The sequence below is a fragment of the Leopardus geoffroyi genome, chromosome A3 (assembly GCF_018350155.1).
Source record: "Leopardus geoffroyi isolate Oge1 chromosome A3, O.geoffroyi_Oge1_pat1.0, whole genome shotgun sequence".
Classification (NCBI taxonomy): domain Eukaryota; kingdom Metazoa; phylum Chordata; class Mammalia; order Carnivora; family Felidae; genus Leopardus; species Leopardus geoffroyi.
Window position 1 is genome coordinate 117,489,150 of NC_059336.1, and position 19,658 is coordinate 117,508,807.

General features: G+C 52.2%; 1 protein-coding gene across 7 annotated transcripts in view; it reads right to left on the bottom strand.

Annotated features, from left to right (window-relative positions):
- PLB1 (phospholipase B1) overlaps positions 1-19,658 on the bottom strand; it is a 143,224-nt gene that overhangs the window by 19,327 nt on the left and 104,239 nt on the right. For all 7 annotated transcript variants that reach the window (XR_006703702.1, XM_045447300.1, XM_045447298.1 and 4 more), the window contains 13 exons: positions 18,718-18,761; positions 17,986-18,094; positions 16,486-16,537; positions 16,017-16,097; positions 15,438-15,503; positions 14,516-14,616; positions 13,399-13,480; positions 12,631-12,735; positions 11,427-11,522; positions 10,821-10,892; positions 5,072-5,137; positions 1,836-1,896; positions 1,013-1,071 (listed from right to left, as the gene is read on the bottom strand). Coding sequence is in view for 6 of the 7 variants with exons in the window: in XM_045447300.1 (XP_045303256.1) it covers positions 1,013-1,071; positions 1,836-1,896; positions 5,072-5,137; positions 10,821-10,892; positions 11,427-11,522; positions 12,631-12,735; positions 13,399-13,480; positions 14,516-14,616; positions 15,438-15,503; positions 16,017-16,097; positions 16,486-16,537; positions 17,986-18,094; positions 18,718-18,761 (994 nt within the window). In the remaining variant the exon portion in view is untranslated. The remainder of the gene's footprint in view (positions 1-1,012; positions 1,072-1,835; positions 1,897-5,071; positions 5,138-10,820; positions 10,893-11,426; positions 11,523-12,630; positions 12,736-13,398; positions 13,481-14,515; positions 14,617-15,437; positions 15,504-16,016; positions 16,098-16,485; positions 16,538-17,985; positions 18,095-18,717; positions 18,762-19,658) is intronic.

Below are 19,658 nucleotides of genomic sequence, written 5' to 3' on the forward strand. Positions count from 1 at the left end.
TCTTGGGTTCGGGCCCTGCGTTGGGCTCTGTGCTGACAGCTCAGAGCCTGGAGCCTGCTTCAGATTCTGTGGCTCCCTCTCTCTCTTCCCCTCCCCTGCTCATGCTCTGTGTCTCTCTCTCGAAAATAAACATTTAAAAAATGTAAAAAAAATTAACCATCTACCCCCACCTTATTAATCTTGCCTCCTGTCACCTGTTCTACATCTCTCCCCCACCCCTACCCACATATACACATCATCAGAGCTAATTAATGGTTAAGACCCTGGGGTTTATCCTTCCAAAGCTTTCTCCATGTTTGTATCAAAATTTACCACATTCACACGCATATGGGGAAGTTGTTTTTCCAGAAATGAGTACTTGATTTTAAAAGGCCCGAGTGTCGCCTATATGATTATATATCTCCTTCTGTGTAAGTTGCTTAGTTTTCCAGCTTGACAAGTTTCTTAAGAATTATGACCACATCTCATACTTCCCTCAGAATGGTTAGCAGAGCATCCTGCACACAGCAATAGCTAATACAATTTGTGCAGAGAAACTACACTATATGTAGGAATTGGGCTCTCTCTGCCCCCAAAGAACACATCTGCAAATGGGGTGAGGGGGTGCTAAGTAGTGTGTAGGTAACCACCCCCCCCCCCCCCCCTGCACACACGGCTCTGTGAGTCTGGGTAGTTGGAGATGAGTTCCCTGATAAAGGCAGGCAGACTGAGATAACTATGCCATAATACACAGATAAAATGCTTGGGAACAGTAGGAAAGTGGGGACGGAGGGCCGCCCTCACGGAAGAGGTTGTGTTTGAGCAGGACTGTGGAAGGGCGGAGGGCAGAGCATTCTAGATTGCCTGGTGAGGTCTTGTGGCTGCCTGGCTGGGTTTCAGTGCCTGACACAGGTAGGTTCTCAGTACTGTCAGCTAAGTGCTGAATGCAAAGCCAGTGTGGAAGAAGTGTGCATTCTACACAGGGTCTGGCTGGGTTAGGGGGTGCCCATGCCCCTCCTGGCTCAGCACTCACAGTCAATGAGTCGCCCATCGCAGCCACCACTTTGATGTCTCCTGGCCGGAGCTCATGGACTAGGGGAGACAGGAAAAAGACAGAGGATCAGGAAGACTCTTCCGTGTAAAGTAGAAGCTTAACTAGGAGTTGAAGATTCTAGTATAGTCCCTCGGGCCCCTGTTAGATTTATTTCTAGCTTAAGACTTAACAAATTTGCCTCTTCCATCCATTTGGAGCAACCAAGGCACTGAGGGTAATGGGCTTGATGGCTATCGTCCATCCTGAGAGGAACCCCATTCACACTGGGGTAGTCCAGGAATGTGCTGGTTGCAGGAGTCTTGAGCATAGGCAGATAGGGCCCTGATCCCTGACTATACCTTCCCTACTGGGCAGGGAGGCCTGAGGGGCTGCCACTGGGACTAAACAGGGATGAGAAGTATGATCTGTGCAGATGCCTGGGTGGGTCAGTCAGCTGAGCACCTGACTCTTGATTTCAGCTTAGGTCATGGTCTCACGGTTTGTGAGCGAGCCCCACGTCAGGCTCCATGCTGGGCGTCTCTCTCCCTCTCCCTCGGCCCCTCCCCTGTGCTTGCTGTCTCTCTTTCCCTCTCTCTCCTTCTCTCTCTCTCTCTCTCAAAAAAGTGTGATCTATGGAGAGGACTGGGAGCCCAGCAGTGGTTGCAGGCTAGCTTTTCATGGACTGCCCAGGATCGAGATCCGTACTGCACGGGAATCAGCAATGTCTGCTCAAGGCTCCAAGGTATATTTGTAGGGTGTCCCCCCAACCTGACACTTAGCAAAGTCCTTAACTGAAGAGGATAATGATGATATTTCCACTCACCTGAGGTGGGGACGCTGTTGGAAGGATTCCACTCTGTACACAGGAAGTCACTGCCCCAGTTCTAAAGCAACAGGAGGAAAGACAACAACACCCACAACTCATTGTGCAGGAGGGTTAGCTTTGGTCCAGGGAGAACTGGCTAAGGAATTTTTGATGGAGGCTAGAACTGTGTCCCTGTAGGGAATCACGTGTGGGCAGGAACCATTCACTGTAGATGGTCTGACAGGAGAATCAGGAGAAACTGGGTATCTACCAGTTTGCACAAAACACATAATGCGCAGGCACACATACGCATACTCAGTGCTTCCCAGCTCAACTCATCCACACTCTTTGTGGAGCCAGCAGTCACAGCAAAGGGGGGAGAAAACAGTCAAGTGCTATAGGTGGTCTCCCAAAGGAACATAGATTCGGATGCCCTAATGGAAGATTGCACGTAGGTTTTGGTGTTGCCATTTAACATTCAGCCACTGGTCACTGATTACAATGCTGGGGCCACAACAATATTAGGATTTTTTAGGAAAATACCATGAAATTTTTACCATTGTAACATTCCTGCTTTCCGCGTATGTTTTTTGCTCGTGTGTATATATATTTTTGCATATTTAACTTAATAGCCAAACAATTTCCTGTGCGTGTATAAATTAATGCCTGTAACCTGGATGCCTTTAGTCAGATTCCCTTGTCTCTAGAATACAGAGCACATTTTCTAGGTGCTGGAGGAGGGGATGGGGTGGGAAGCACAGGGCACAGAAATGACCAGCGTCAGTACATTGAAGGAGAAAGTCTCTTCCCCAGAGTCCCCAACACTTGCACGTCCCCAGGAGGGTCTGAAGGACAAGCCCAGTGCTGAACGCATGATAGGGCTTTGCAAACAGGTGACGACTGGGTGACTGATTCTCTGGGGGTGTGACTGCCAGAGGCTTCTGTCGCTCACCTCTTCTGTTTGGTCAGCAGATGGTAAAGACCAACCTTGTTGAAAAGTCTCCTCTCCCGAGGGAGCAAAGATGCAACCTCTTTAAAATATTATTTGCTTAAATCTGATAGAAGTGAGTTTATCCCAAGAGGTTGCTCTTGGGATAAATTCATCACACTGATGTGGAAATTCTATTGAAATCAAGAACATGCTTGTGTGCAGAGGACAAACATCTGGGAAAAAGCAGCTTCAAAGAAGTTCTCTAGCCGGGAATCCTTTAGAAATGTCTCAGCTAGCTGGTGAGCCAGAGACAAGCATGCTCCCCGCAGCCGTAACCAATGCAGGTTGGACTTTGAGCACGCTCATCTGTCACAAGGGCAGAACCACGTGCTGTACCCAGCACCAGGGCACCCGAATCCCCTGGGGGTCTTGTCGGACACGGATTCTGAGTCAGTAGGACTGGGGTGGTGCTCGGGATTTGGCATGTCTAACAAGTTCCTCGGTCATGTTGATGGTACCTGTCTGTGGCTACTTTATTTTTATTTTTTTTAATTTTTTAATTTTTTATTTTTGTCTGTGGCTACTTTAAATGGCAAGGTATTGAAAAAAATAACACCTTCTAGGCCTGGGGTTTAACTTTTAGCAGCAGAAGTAAAGGTTCATGAGGCTGTAAGATCCAAGAGGGCAGGCAGAGAGCTCTCTGCTCACCTCATCGACCCAGCACTTAGCATAGTGCCTGCTCCAGTCAGGAATCCAATAAGTAAATCAATGCCTCGCTGACAGGATGCAGCTGACCTTTCGGTTATAGTGGATTTGGGGCCATGGTTTGCCTGGAACAAGCCTCTGTTGGGCTAATGGGAGCCTGAGAGAATCCAGAGAAGCTGGACAGCCGTGAGACTGACATGGCTCATTCCCCAGAGCTCAGCATCTAACAGTCCTTGAAGAATTTCATACAAGTTAGCCTCAGCGCTCCCGCTGGCTTATGAAAGGTCTTCACTCACTCCTGCTGCTTTCGACCCATTTCCCACACTAGTCAGGGAGATCTTTCCACACAGTGAACCAGATTGTGTTCCCCTCTCCCAGAAGGTCCAGGGCCTTCCCACGTCTCTCCACTTGAAGCCTCATCTTCTTCCTCGGGAATTCAGATTCACTGTGACCTGGGCCCTGACAACCTTTCTGAGCTCACCACCCCACCGCCCTCCCCCTTATTCACTTGCCCACAGCCACTCCGACCTTCTGTCTCTTCCTCCAGTCCCCCAACTCAGCCCCACTTCTGAGCCCTTGCACTCTTAACCCTGCCTGGGACCCCAGCTTTGGCTTTCCAGATGGCCAGGGACTTCTCATCATGCGCATCCCAGCTCCTAGCTCCCCTCCTCAGAGAGGCCTGGTCTGTGAGGCTCATCAGAACTTGCCACCCTTCTCTTGCCCCTTCACACTTTCTCAAATCACCTCCCACGGAGCCGCCCTCAGAGCTGAAACGATCGCGTAGAGCTAGGTATCCGATGCCTCTTCCAGTAGATTGTAAGCTCCCTGAGGGGTGGAACCCATCTGCATGGTCTGCTCTGTCTCTCTGGAGCAGTGCTAGGCACATCGTAAGTGCTCACTATGGAATGACCTCGAACTCCTCAAGGAGAGGACTATGTCTGATACTTCTCTGAGTTCCCTCCAGCCCCCAGCCCAAGACTGGACATATGCCATAGGTGCTTAGCTGAAACTGGTGGTTGAGCCCCCGTCCTGGTGGCTGACGGATCTTGTCTGGACCAGGCCTGCGTGGCAAAGCATCTTCAGGCCATCTTTGGAGTAAGCAGTCCCTAAAGCCACGGGCCTTGAACCTTCGGGGTTCCTCAGAGCTAGAACGATTGACTTGAATCAGACAAGCCCTGGGGACCCACCTGGATATGTGTCAGCTTCCTGTTGGGCCCCGCCCCTGGAACTGAGGCTCTTCCCACTCAGCTTCCACCTTACCGGAAGTCTATGGCTCATCAAACCCACCACCTCCCCCTCACCCCTGCTTGAAAGGCTGAGCAGCCTAATCAGAAATGAGGTCTGTGCAAAGGTTCACGAAAGCTGATCCACTGGCACTTCGGCTAGTTGGTTGCTGATGTCAGTAAGCACTTGAGAACATGTTAGGACAAACCGGGAATTTCATGGTTCAGGAACCTTTTTTTTTTTTTTTTTTTTTTTTTTCACATTCCAATTTCCAGTATGTAAGATGGGTGCATTTCTGCTTAAGCTCAGACTCTGGAAAGCGTACCACACCCCGAGTCACTGGCAGGTAGAAATGCTTTGTCCCTGAGAGAGGCAGACATGCGTCAGGGGTTACCTCAATGGCCGGCTTGGTGGGGTAGGTGTAGTTGCTGTTCCGGGGAGTTCTCAGGAAGGGCTCATTCTAAAAGAGAACAGAAACCACAGGGAGAGCTTATCTGACAGCCTCGAAGGTTACTTAGGAAAGAGGACTAACAATGCCGTCCTCTCGATTTTATTTAACACGACTCGTCTGCATTTCAATAGTAAGAACCGCCTAAACTTAATTTAATTCAACCTCTGAAGGGTTTTATGTAACAGCTTTGGCAGGAGGTGCAGAGACCTCAAAAGGGTTCCGTGCATGTTCTTCTCAGCGTTCTAGGGTTTGGTTTTCACTGTAGCAACAGAACATCTATCTACCTAATCCTCAGAATGATCGCTTTTATTTCCTTTGTACCTTCTCCGACAAGAGATCCACATTATAGCATTTTTTTCTTTTCCAGAAAGTATTGACTATCAGTAAGTATATTTTCATCTTTTTTTTTCCCTTGCCTCCTTTGAACTTTGTGTCTTACTCCCTTCAGGTTGGCTTCATGTACTGTGGTCTTATTTTTATTGTGAGGCAGCCTCTTCATGTCCTAACCTATTTCACAATTGGTTTTCTCCCAAGCCCGGTCAAGATCCAAGTGTATTCAGTTGCAGGTGAGGGTTAATTGAAGCAGGAAGAAGGAAGTAGGCAAAGGAGAAACAGGGGAAACACAAAGTAATGAGAAAATGTAAAAATGATAAGAAGCGAGAACAAGTTAATAAGCCTGAGACCAGGAGTTAGCAAGTGGCCTAGGGCCACCAACACTTTCACCAGACGTGCTCTGTGGAATGGTCTAAACATTTAGGTTAAAATGGGAATAAGAAAGAAGAACCAGAATGTTGGAGGAGGGGGGTCACTGGGGATCAGTTCCAGGGGTTGAAAACTGACTGCCTGTGGGCTAAACTGAGCCAGAAGACATTTTGTTTTGTTTTCCTTTATTTTGGCCTGACTGGTGTTAAAAAAGAAGGGGGGTGGGGAGGAGAGAAGAAGGGTCTGAATGCTTTAAGAAAAGGTGCATGGTCTTCAGTTCCGGTCCTCCCACTGCCTCCTGTCCGATACCTAGTCCCATCCACCCAATCGTGTTCCTGCCTGGCCTGGCCTCTGAGTTTGCAACCCCCGAAAGCCCCCATTTTACAGATGAGGAGCAACTGAGGTCCAGTACAGGGGAGGGACCTGGTCCAGGTAGAGAGCAGGCAGTGAGTGCAGAGTGGGGTCTGACCGGACAGGCCTTTCTCACAGCAGGGTCAGGCCAGTGAAAGAGCTTGTCGGTCAGGCGGAGGAAGAGGAAGTGAGGGACTCAGCAGTGGCCTTGGAGGACTGAGTCTGCATGTGCAACACTGCAGGCCCGGCACCGATCCTGGCTCCCCGGAACCCCCATGTGTCTCTCCCTCCTCCTGAGGCTCAGTCTTCCTAGCTGAAACATGGGCCTGATGAGTACTGAGAGCCAAGGGCAGGAAGCGTGCAAGGCCGCGGAGGGCTCACGATGGCACGTCACCATGGCTAACTGGGCCTGTCTCAGCTGATATTGTTGGCAGCCGCTGAGCATTCCCCATCCGAGGAGGGCAATGTGGGAGCATTCTACAAATAACTGACCTACGTGTGTGTAAGCGGCCCATGTGTTCAGAGCCCTGTTCTAGGTGCTACGATGAGGGGAGGGTACAAAGAGGCTCACAACCCGGTCAGGCAGAAGACTCACCCTGCCCTTCTGGGAGTCCTGAAAGGCCAACTGGCGAGTCGGTTTGGTCACATGACCCAAAGGTTGGGGGAGAGGCCAGAAAGGGGAGACGGAGTCAAAGGGGTCAGAGGTCAAGGAGACACTGGAATGCTGTGGCGAGTGAGGCCAGAGCAGGAACAATGAGAACAGGTCCAGGGCAGTGGCAGAGAGGTAGCCTTGTTTATTGACCATTGACCACATAGTGCATGCGTGAGTCACAGCGGTGTAAGGGCCTAGCGCGGAGCTGATAAGGTGGAAAAGGGACTGATTGCAGCGAGTCTGACTGGCTCTCTGGAGCTAGATCTGTAACGCCAGTAGGTAGAAAGGGAAGCTGATGGGATGCCAGCACCAGGGCGTGTGTTCTCCTAGGCAGGGCCGTGCAGAGATGGTGTGGCCTGCCTGGGGTGGCCAGTGCCAGCACAGCCACCTGTCATGAATCAGCACCGTGAGTCAGTGGCTACAGGGAAGGTCATGTTCGTCTTGGCTGTGTTACTAGGTGTGAGGTTCTGCAGGGAAGGAGTGGAGGCTTTCTTCTGTCCTGTGCTGCTCAGACCAAACGAGGAGGGTACAGTCAAGCCTAGGCACCTACCCAAAGGCGGCCTACATTCCAGGGGGCATACCTACCACATGAGGCAGGGTTTGGAAGGCTTGTCTGAGATAAGAAGACGAGGGAGGGTGCGGGGGGTGGGGGTTGATGCTAGTGACAGGAAGGAGGACATAACAGTACTATATGGAATGCCCTTGGCCTCTCTACCCAGTCCCATCCCATTCCAAACGTGCTGGTTCATGACCGACTAATCTGATTTCACAACTGGGCAGCCAGTCGAAAGGTGCGGCCTTGAGAGCATGGAAGTTTAAGTAGACGCCGTAGAGATGCCTTGGGAGGAATAGCTCAGTTATTACAGGACATATCCCACCCACAGGACGCCAAGGCCCTCCCTGCTGAGATCCTAAGGTTATAGAATTCTGTGTTGTTTTATGGTGGGAAGGGCCACAGGACGTTTAGCACACAAAGTGATGAGGATGTGAATGGAGGTGGTGGCAGGAGGAAAGGAAAAGAGGACAGGTGGGGGGGGGCACTAGGAAGGCTCCTATCAGATAGGGCACCCGACGTCCCACACCCACAGACCTGTGAAAACCACAACAATATAGAAATAGGGAAGTCCTAAGGATCAGACGGTTTGGGGAGACAAATATTTAGTGCCTATTTTGACATTTCTTACTCAGAAATAATTTTTTGGATGGATGTTTGTTGAGTTTGGGGTGATGGTGAGGTGGGGCAGGATTTAGAAGTCCAAAGCATTCAAAATATAATAGTGTCCCCCATATGCAATTCAAAAGAGAAACCCTGCTAGGCAGTAAAGTAAATATAAGAGAACCCAGCAGGCCTCTCCTTTTTCTCAGGATGAAAGATTGGTGAAATAGCACTTAACGTTATTTCAGTTTCTCTCTTTCTCTGTCCTCACCCTTCTCGGTGTCTCTCTCTGGTTCCCCGCTTTGTTGATACCCCGGCAATACGTTTAAGCTGACTTCTGGGCAACCTTACGCCACCCAGGGCACCCCAGCAGGAAACATCTCTTCCAGGTTAGAAGAACAGAACTGGAGTTTTAGAAAGGAGAAATGAAGACACGGGCTGGGGAAGTCTGGGCAGAGAAATTTAACAGAAAACTGTGGAAACCGATAAATCTGAGGGAGGGGATGTGGAGACAGAAAAAGGGAATCGAGGTGGGACAGGAAAGTGGGAGAATGTCCCCATTTGGGAAACAAGAAGAGACAGTGACTAGAAAAACAGCCCAACCATGGTGGCTTTGCCTCCAGGAATGCAGGCAGAGATGAACTTCATGGAGAAGGCGGTTAACACGGACAAAGGCGGAGAGAGGACAAGAGTAATAGGAACAGAGAGAGACCCATGTTGGTTTTCCAGCTGGTTTCTTCAAAGCCTGGAGAGGAGCCACAGCTGGCTGCCCTGGGTTAGGGGAGGCGTGGGCAGAGAGGCAATGAGAGCAGAAAGGGGACAGCGGTCGAAGTCCACAGAGCGGCTAATCAAAAGCTGGCTGGAAGATCATGTGTCCAACCTGAAAGTCTGACAGAAATCCATGGAGTGCTGTTAAGTGCCCAACCCGCCTGGCAGAATACCTCACAGTTGCCTAGGGCAGGGGGAGGAGCAGGGAGGAGGCTGAGAAAGCTCTCCAGTGCTCCCATCCATCCCGGCCCCCTTCTCCCCACTGGATCCTGCCTGTTGCCTCTATGTTTAGACACAGCTAGGACTAAAATATGTGCTGCCTGGCCCCTGTCGGCTCGCACTGAGATGTTGGTGGACTTTTATATAGCTCGGAGGCACACTGGAGGGAGCAGATGGGCCAGGGGGACGCAGGGTGCTGCGTTGCCTGGTGTGGGGAAGCGGGGCTGGCCAACAGATGGATCCTTTTGGAATGGGTTCTGGGGTTGCCTGGCAACCGCTTCTCCCAGGCTGGGCTTCTGCAGTTCTAAGAGGCTGGCTTTGCTCTCCTCTGCTTACCAATGGCTCAGTCAGGCTCAGTCCAGAAGCTGGAGCAGAGCCCACTGTGGCCCGACGTGCTGGTTGAAGCGGCACCCTTTTGTGGCTCTTTGCCTGGTTTGGGGCAGAGAGTGGCACAGGTCCCCTTGAGGCCCATGGTGACAGAGCTCTCCCTGACCCGGTACCTGGGCTCCGACCTGGTACTTAATAAATGTTTGTGGGGAGGAAGAGTGAATGACCGGTCCCTGGAAGGAGTTATTACATTTACTATGTAACGGAAAGGCAATTGACAGATCAGAGAGGATTTTCCATGGCTGATGTTCAGGATGGCCATCCGGGTTGTCAAAACACTGAAATACCTCTGGTATGGTTCACAGCCACTGCTCTGAGTCCCCAAATGCCCCCATTATGTAGGTTGCCTGACCCCTCCCCTGGACACTCCTGGACAGGCTCAGGACCTAGCAGTTAAACAGTCTACACCTGGCACAGTAGGGCTCCCTCTGGGACCTCGCCCCAGCCCTTCAGCAGATCTGAGGACCGGGCAGGAGGCATCCGTGTTACATCATTTGCCTATTCCTTTGCTCCAAGCACTAGACCCAGCAACCCAGCCCTTTGCCCTCATTGCCTTCATTCTCTGTGCCTCCTTCCCACTGCCCTTGCCCTCCTGATGGTGCACGAGGCCGGGCTGGGGGAGGCAGCAGGTAGGGAGCACGGGTGTGAGCTAGGGTGCCCACGCTCCCTGGAGCCCTGGTAGACACATGGGGGAGCTGCCAGTCAATTTCCTGCTCGGCCCTCAGGGCAGGAGAGGGTGAGGCCGCCAGACCCAGCAGGGAAAGGGTCAGGCTGGGTCAGGCCCTTCTGCTTTAACCACCTCTCGCCTGAGGGCCCTCTGGCTTCCGCCTTATTTGGTTAAAAAGCTGTTAAGACAGGGCCTAGGAAAGGGAGCTGAAGGCAGTGGGAACCTGCCCCCACCCTAGGCCTGAAATCAAGTTTAACAACCACTTAACATTTTCCTCCTTAAAAGGAGCCCTGAGCTAGTCCTGCCCCAGTGGCCCCTCCTCCACCAGCTCCCTGGTGCCCTTTGCCAGCTCTCCTATTTGACCCCTGGCCCTGCTGGGAGCTCCCACTCCTGGCTCTAAGACCACTAACCACAACTTCAGAGCCGCCTGGCTTCTCAGGAAGGCTCCTGACCCGCAGTCAGACTTTCCCAGCAGCCCCAAGCGCTGTTGCTAAAATGAGCCTTCTTGCCACACTTCTGGCTTCTTGCCCCCACCCCCACCTTCCCATGAACCCACAGCTCTCGTCAGGATCCTCTGCCTCTGCTTGGCCTGGGCTTCCCACCCCCACCACCTCTCATCTTGTCAAAGAAGGGCTTCTGCGCTCTCTCCTCTGCTTTCAGTTCCCAGCCACTTCCTTCCTTCTAAAGTCCTCCTGTTCACCTTCTAAAGTCCACCTGGGCCAGGACCAGGGGAGGGCAAGGTCTGAGCTCTGGTGTCTGGAGAGGGGCAAGGCAGGTCCTCCCCCATTACCTGAGGAGGGCAGGAGAGGGATATATTTGCCATCAGGTCCAGGGTATCTGTTTTCCTTCCTAGTGGCTCAAGCTATGGGGGAAGAAAAGAGAGATCAGGTGCACTAATTTGCTGCCGCTGAAGCGAACATTCCCTGGCAGCACCTGGCAGCGGGGACAGCTCACAGCTTGAGGTCAGGGGGTTTGGCCTCCTCTCCTGGCTCTGCTGGGGGATACTGGGCAAGTGTCTCTGCGTCTCCAGGACTCGGCGTCCTCAGAAACTCCTGAGAGTTGGCTGGCAGGCCTGGCGAGAGGCTGAGATAACATGGTTTACACCGCCTCGCCTAGCTGCTGGCACGTAGAACATATTGAATGAATGTGAGGGGTCTGCCTGGCATTCCGAAGAGAGTCCCTCCTCACAGCTCAAAGCACAAAGGAGAGAGTGAAGTTGATCCGAGAATCCTAAGGACTCCGTATTTTCGGTTCTATAGACTTCTACAGTTGGGCCAGCCACTGCTCCTTTACGCCTTACTTGCAAAGGGAGGCCAGGAACAGGCACCATTCTATAGGTGCTGGTGCTTTGCTAGACTAGAGCCCCAGAGCCCCAGGGATACCCCACTTATGTTACCATATTGGCCCAGAGGGCTCTGGAGAGCTGGGAGTGGAATTTCTGACTTGGGTGGATACAGTCTGGGGCGAAGAAGGATATATCCAGGTGTCCATCCTGAAAGAGAAAAATGGATTTAAGATCCTTTTGGTATGGAGGGTAAAGAGGGGGCCACAGCTGATCGGCCTGACCCCTGGGGTTGGCCACTCGGTGCCCCCCTCCCTCTAGGGAAGCTCCCAAGAGGCCTTCTACAAGGTCTGCTCACCTCAACAGGGAGATAAGAGCAATCCCACAGATCAATAGCCTTGGGTGACCCCAACCCCCCATTCTCCTTTCTGGCCCCACAATGCCACTTATTTAATGTTTTTAAAAAGCGTTATATTTATTTTTAGGCACAGTTGTGCAATGCCCTAGCCCATGCCATGGTTGAGGGAATGAGATCCTAGTCCCTGAGGAAGTCTTGGCAAGCCAGCTAGGAAAAGCTCCTTCCCAGGCCTTGGTCAGCTAGTTCCAGTGGTCTTGGTGGGGAGAGTGGGGCAGAGCTTTGGGGCGGGCCTGGGCAAAGCTGACACTAGGGCAACCAACACCCTCATCTCTCTTGAGGTGATCAGGGCCGCTCAAGGCTTCTTCCAGCTCCCCTCCAACTAGGCGAGACCCTGTGGATGGAGGCCCAGGAGGAGAGAACCGAGTCCCCACCCCAGTGCACACACAGAGCTCTTTGGCTCAGTGTGTCAGGTGGAGAGCATGGCCGGGGGGTAGGGGGACCCATTACCCAGAACCCTCCTTTATCACTTCGGTGGTCCGTGTGTGGCATAAAGTGTATAATCTGAAGTTGGATATGTTCAAATCTTGCCTCTCTGTCCCTCTTTCCCTGTGTGATTGTAGGAAGGATACTTCACCCCTCTGAGCCTGTTATGTGGGGATGAAAACACTCCTCTCAAAGGTAGTTGTGAAGATTTTACTACGGCAGACCCAGGGCCTGGCACATAGCAGGTGCTTAACAAAATGGAGGTCACTATCAGTAGTAATGAAAACATCCCACATCCGGCTGCCTCTAGGAACACAGCTCAGGTGCCCAAGGAGGCTGTACGGCCAGACCGGCACCCAGAGAGTTGCCTGCCTCTTCCCCATTATATTCACACTCTCCTGAAAGCCCTTGGCAACTCTGCCTTGAATTTCTTCTTCCTCCTCCCAGGAGCCCCAGCGGGGAGAACAGGGAGCGTACCGCCAGGACGGGGAGCCGGATGTTGCGGAAGAAAGGCTGCAGTACCACGGAGAAGTCCTCCCTTGTGTCATAGCGGCCTGACTCCACCAGTTCACGCATGCTGCTCTGTGGGTACACGCGGGGTGCTTTCAACACAGGCCCCGGGGGGCCCGAAAGCCCAGTGGGGGAAGCAAGGGAGTGGTGGGTAGCATCCCTGCCCCATCTCCCCGCATGAGGGGGTGACTCAGCCCTTCCCTCAAGAGCACAAACACGTGTGACTGCAAATCTCTTTGCAGAGAATTGGAAACCGGTTGGTTCACCTTTCTTTTAAGGGAATTGCAAAATCCGAAGAGCCACACAGGAAGTCCCACAAGGAATAAAAACCTGAGCAGGGTCTCCAGAAGGCCACAGGCTCAGGGCCTCTAACGCCCCTGTTTGTGGTCTGCCTGGTGAGGAGGGGGAAAGAACGGGGGAGGGACGGGGGCAGCTGGGCCTCCAGGGTGCAGGGGAGGAAAAGGCCCACCCATGGAGCACCTGGAACTACTGACCTCTTCAGGCCAAGCACGGGGTTAAGCCACCGAGGGCAGCTGGGCCACAAGGGCGTTGTCACCTGGATCCCTTTGGGATGACTCTAACCGAGGTGCCTGAGACACTTCAGCGAGGTGGGGCAGAGGAAGGGGCCCAGATGGTGATGTCCTCAAACCTCGAATAGCTCTTCCCTTCCCCAAGCGCTGGTGTGTTGACTGAGTAGGGGGAGGGCACCCCGGATGGTGCCTTTCTTGGTCTCACCTGGTAGGCTTGGGTGATGGCCTCTAGCCTGGCCAGCTCTTGGGAACTCTCCCGAGGGGTCAGAATGCAGTTACACAAAATGCTGCACAAAGAGGGGGAAGCAGGGGGACCTGGAGCTGAAGCTCTGGTCAGAACTGGTTCTGTTCGCTTAAGCCCCCCCACCCCCCCCTGCTTAGGAGCACATGTGCCCCGTGGCTCTGATGCCTGTTCTCAGGGGCAGGTTCCCGGCCTGACACAGGGACTGGACAAAGTCCCAAGGGCACGTGAGTAAACACCCTCTCATACTCATAGAGAACAAGTATCTATCTGTTGGCACAGGGCCTGTGGCAAGTTATGCTGAACAAATGAATTTAGGCAATGAAAATTCAGTGTTTAATTCTTAAGAATAAAATTAAAATGCATCCTTGCTATGGGAGCCTATATTTGGGGGCTTCTGATGCTCACGCCCTCGGATACCTCCTTAGTTCACACTAGTGTCTCACTGTGTCCCCCTTCATCGTGAACTGTGAATTCATAATGAGTCTGAATGAATTTCATCATGAATTATTTCACGCTCACAAAATGCACTTAATGTTAAAGCAGATATTATCTCTAAAGTACTCAGAACAGTGCCAGGCACACAGTTGGTTCTGTGAAACTATTGGTTAAATAAATAAATGTACATATAAGGTATGAAGATGAACGAAACGTGTACCTGTGCACCTCTCACCCTGCGTCAGAAACAAAACACACCCATTCTGAAGTTCCCCAATTTGCTCCTTCCCCGGAAAGGTAACCGAATTCTGTGGATCATTTCCTCACTTTCTGTTCCAACTTGACCACGTACGTATACATCCCTACACGGTTCCCCTTTTCACAGGCTGGGCTACACTGTTTCTCAAACACCAGCCTTTGTCCCAGCCCTGACCCTCTCCCCTGTGGCTCCCATGTCACAGAGGTTCAGTAAGGGGGGCCGTGTCTCCAACCTCTCAGAAGGGGGCACTCCTGACCTAAGACCCCCTTTACAGACTTGGACACATAGACAAACCAAGTCACAAAGACCCTGAGGAGTCACCACTGTATGAGCCAGACCAGGGGGTCAGTGCTTCTCTTTCTGGGGCAGACAGCACCTGCCTACCTGGCCTGCTGCACAGGGCACTTGTCTGGATTGCCCAGGAACACCTGTCGCATGACGCTGGGGTTCATGAAGTCCACCAGATTGACCAGGGCTCTGGGCACCTAAGGGAAAGGCTGCAAGTGAGAAAGGGGCTCTGGGGGCTTCTCCCTCAAACTGCCTTAGGGTCCTGAGAAGTGGGACTAGCTCTGGGGTCCCTGCAGAACTCCAGCTCAGTTGTCCCTGAGTGGAGTCTTGGGAAGGCGTCTACACAGATGACCACCTAGGTCCCTGCAGGCTACGGTGCCCACATGAGCTACAGCATGAGTGGCGCCTCCTGGCGTGGTACAATATGGCAGACCGGAGTCCAACTCCTGATGGTTCAGCTCTATTCAGCCATCAGTCAGCAAGCTTCAAATGTGCTGGGATAGGTGCCCCATTTGCCATTTCCCTCTAGCCCAGCCTGGACCCACTCTGCTGAGCAGGCATGAAGACTCAGCTGCCCAGAGAAGCAGGTGGTGGTTGGAGTGCCCCCACTGGGCTGCTGGAGCGGCTGCCCCATGTCAGGTGGGTAGAAAGGGAATGAGCTCCTGGGAACAGGACCAGAGAGGGGCTTGCTCCAGATACAGCCTATGGCTCAGAGTGCAGGGCCCAGCCTGGGAGCCATCATGCTGCTGCCCCTAGGCAATGTCCCAGGTGGTGGTAGGGGATGATTAGCACACGAGCTGCCTACTTTTCTTCAAGCCTGAGATCCTTCTGTGTTGATTCCAAATGGAATAGGCTTCCTTGGGGTAGGGCCCAAACTCTAGAAAGGGGAGGAGCCCACGCCCCTGGCTGTCTCCTTCAGGGGAGGGGGCATCTCACCTTCTTGTCTCCATCCACCTTTACCCCCCACATTCTTGAGCTGTGTCCAGCTCAAGAACCCCTTGCGGGAACCCCTACCCACCTCTCTATGCAGGATGTCCAAGGCATTGCGGAGATGGTCAAAAAACTTGGCTGCAGAATACAGATTCTGGGAAGAGAGAGGAGGGAGGTGAGGGGCTGGTTCAGGGGAGAGGGTAGGGGGCCAGTTGAAGGCCCCCCTCTGGCTCCACGCAAAGGACTTCTTCTCCCTCTGGCCCCTGGTCGTGACCAGCTCATCGCGTCAGAATCGGAACAGTTGATTCCTTGCTGTCACCGAAGATGGGCCAGCCCGAAGACAAGCTTTAGTTTAGGAGGTGAATGTGCAGGTCCTCCCTCCCACTGTGGGGGTCTACACCCTTTCCACGCTTTCTGGATTTTCTGGAATTGTAAGAGGAGAGTAGAAGCACCACATCTACCACCTGGGACGTGGAGGTGGAGCCAGAAATCTGAGGGTCACGGGGTAAGAGGAGTGTGAGTGTGTGTGTGTGTGCGCGTGCACGCACACACACACAGGCATAGCTGGACAGTCCCAGCCTTGGTTCCAGGGCCTGTTCTCAAAGAGGACCCCCAAGCCTACTGGTCAATGTCAGGAGCAATGAGTAGGCCCGGCTGCCCCCATTACCGAATCCGTGCAGTAGTCACATAAATCGCTGCCTCCAATCAGCACCGTGATAATCTTCCAGTCCTTGTGGAAATTCACTCTCTATACAGGAGGAAAATGCTTGATGATTTCCAACAAACACACAAATAATGCCACAGCTCTAGGAAATCCAGTCAACCTTCTAAGACTTCCTTGCCCACTCAAAATAATAGAATCAGAATCTCGGAGCTGAAAGAATTTTAGAGGCTGATTTATAGACCACAGAACCTTAGCATCAGGAGGGACTTTCAAGATCATTGTGATCAGTGATGACACCCCACCCCCACCACCTTGGGTGTAATCTCCTCCAGGGCCTTGGATATGGGCTGTCCTACCACTGCTTAAATGCCTTTAGTGACAGGGCTCACTGTTTTCACGGCAGACCACTCCATTTGGGGACTTTAGCGGGTTAGAAAATTAGTGCTTAAAAATAACCATAAATCCGACTCACATGGTCATCTTTCATCCTCTGTACCAGAGTCTGGACTTGGCTCATAAGTTCCCTGAGAAGGAGAGGAAATCAGTCCTACTGAGGAACAGTGCCTGGATTTTTCCTCCTAAAGGGCCTGAACTGGAGGTTTCCATGGCATTATCCCCATTGCATGAACTGCCAGAGATCCTGAGGCTCAAGGACAAGGAGCTGCTTGCCTGTTCTGAAGACTTGTTACAACAAATAACCCTTTGAAAAGCCACTTGTATGTTTGTCCTAAAGCTGTAGTCAAGGGTATTGTCAACTGTCTTTGTTACTCGTGGTCTCCTTTTTAGGACCTTCTGGGATTCCATTGATCTCCTGTGAAGGACCAGTATAGATCCTGAAACCAGATCTATAAACGTTTTAACATGCTTTCTCTTTTTACTCTGGCTGCTAGGAAGCTGAGACTTTGATGCTCAGGCATGATAACTGTAAAAAGGCTCAGATTGACACAGCTGCTTCTTCCCCATCTTCCCACCACCAGTGGCTGTGATTTTTCTCATGTACATGTTACTTGTTCGTATGTTTTTGGTAAACTTAGTAAGATGCTTCTTTTAGAATGGGGTGGGGAGTAAACATATACTGCACACGAGCCTGGGTTGATAGATAATTCATGGAAAGACTAGATCTCAAGCACCCCAAGCGCCCCACTAGTTCAGGCCCCTGTTACAGGTGTGGGTGACATGGAGCCACAGCATGATGATCCCCTGGGACCTGCTGGTGGGTCCCTCTGTCCCCAGATGTTTCTGCTGCCCAGAAAGGTCTTCCCCAGCTGAGTGAGCAGGTTGGAAGGACGCGCCCATCAGCTAGAAGGACGTGGGCCTGAGCAGGAAGGTGACAGTGTGATGGAGGCTCAGATGGCTGGGTCAGGAGCAAGGAAACCCGGGCAGCTGGGGCCACCAGGAGCAGGGTGAGGGGCCTCCTGAGATCATCCTGGGGGAGGGGGGTGCTGAGCATTCCGCTTTAGCTGCCTCTGGCTTCTCAATTGCATTTCCTATCAGCTCCATAGCAGGACTAGGGATAGGCCATGACATGTGGCCCCAGAAGCCTCCAAGGCTGGAGATTCTGGCTTGTCTGTTCATTTGCTGGCACTCCTTGATGCTTTCGGGGAACTGCCACTTGTGAGGCTTTGGGGAGAGTGAAGCTCGCTGGCACCGTTGTGTCACAGTGAGTTTTAAAACCGGGATAAGGTTAGTCGGTTCGTTGCACGATTAGAACACGTCACCCCATGAAGCAAGGTCAGGAGTTCAGCCTCCAGGGACGTGGCTCCTGTCCCAGCTTCAGCCTCTCGAGCCTCCCCGCTGTGGCCTTAGTCACAGGGGCAGCCAGGGAAGAGAGTGGCTGAAGGCCTCTCAAATCATCGCTGCAAACGGACGAATGTCTCCTTTGCACATGGAGACCAACATTACAGTCTCAAAGGCGAGCGACCATGTGCCTCCCACTTTCTACCCCGCAGGCCCTCCTCCCCGAACGCCATACCCAGCCTTTGCTCCAGGAACAGCCTGATTAAGGAAGGCATTTGTGCCATTGGCGTCACCCGTGCCCACCGCGTAGCCTCTGAGATTTCTGTTAAACTTCCGAAGGATATCTGGGAGAGAAGGGGGTGAACGGGACACGGAGACTTTAAGAGGAAGGCCAGAAGGTCCACTCTGTCTGGTCCAGGCTCCCCAGAGTGGGCTTCGTGGCCATCTCCAGTGAGGGGAGGGAGGCAGAGGGTGTGCCTGGCAGGGACTGGGGCTGAGTGGAAATGACCCGGTAGACCAAAACAGCAAGAGCCTCTCAGGTTTTCTTTTCTCTTTCCGTTTCCTTTCTTTTCTTTCCTTCTCTCTCTGTCTCCCTTTCTTGCTTCTGCCCTCTCTCCCTCCCTCCTCCCTTCCTTTTTCTCCCTTTCACAGTTCACGGTGCAGGGAATACTCACTACCTCATTGGATTGTCTCTGTTCCCTCTGGACAAGTTGAAAAAGCCTGAGCCTCAGAAGGTTTGGTGACTTGGCCTAGGCCACCTTGCCCTGGGCAAGCACAGAGAAGAGCCAGGGCTTGAACCCAGGCGTCAGGGCTCCTCATCAGTGCTTATTCCACCCCCTCAACTACCTGTCCATGGGCCTCTCCTCCCATTCGGTGGCAGCCCGCAAAGATGAGCTGAGGGGCACTCAGGAAGCCCAGGGGTCAGGGGGAACCAGTGAACAGACTCGAGCCCCTGGTGGGTACTTACTTGGTAAGGTGGTCACGGTCTCAAGGGAGCCATCCCCTCCCGAACTGTAGGGAGTGAGCAAACCAGGGAGAGAGACTGAATCAATACTTAGACTTTATGAAAGAGCACCCCACCTTTCTTAGCGCCCACGCCATCAGCATCTGCAAGATGTGCCAGACCTAGCAACCTCCTCATGTGGAGAAAGTCTGAGAAAATTTGAATTTCCCCAGTGGGTTGCTTCCCCTCAAATCTAGGATTTAAAGGCAAGAAAGAACTCTTTCTTTTTTTGCACCAATTTAGGAAGGAACGCGCTTAGCTGAGTATATGCTATGTGCCCAGCCCAGCATGAACTAGATTCTCTACACTAGTTACCTACTGCCTCCCAGCAAACTTATGCTATAGATGTGACTCTCCCCATTTTACAGAGGAGGAAGCTGAGATGCACAGGGGTGAATTAACTTTTGAAAGGTCACTAAAAACCAGCTTGAGGGGCGTCTGGGTGGCTCAGGAGGTTAAGCGTCCGACTTCAGCTCACGGTCCGTGAGTTCAAGCCCTGTGTTGGGGTCTATGCTGACAGCTCTGAGATTGGAGCCTGCTTGAGGTTCTGTGTCTCCCTCTCTCTCTCTCTGCCCCTCCCCCCGCTCGGTCTCAAAAATAAACAAACATTAACAAAAATTAAAAACAAAACCAAAAAACCAAAAACCAGCTTGAGCTGTAGACCTTTGGAAAACGCATTAGGTCTTCCCTGCCCAGTGGTGAGGTAAATTTCACTGGGAGGTTCGGGAGGTTTGGGGGATGGCCTCTCATCGCCTTCCAAAATCCAATCTGATTTCATCTACTTGAATCTAGTTCCATGGTGCTCAATCTAACCTCAAGACACACTCAAAATTACATTTCCTTTCATGCATTTAAATTGAATACATGTGGGAGGCCGGGAGACAAGTATTTCTATTTTAACAAAG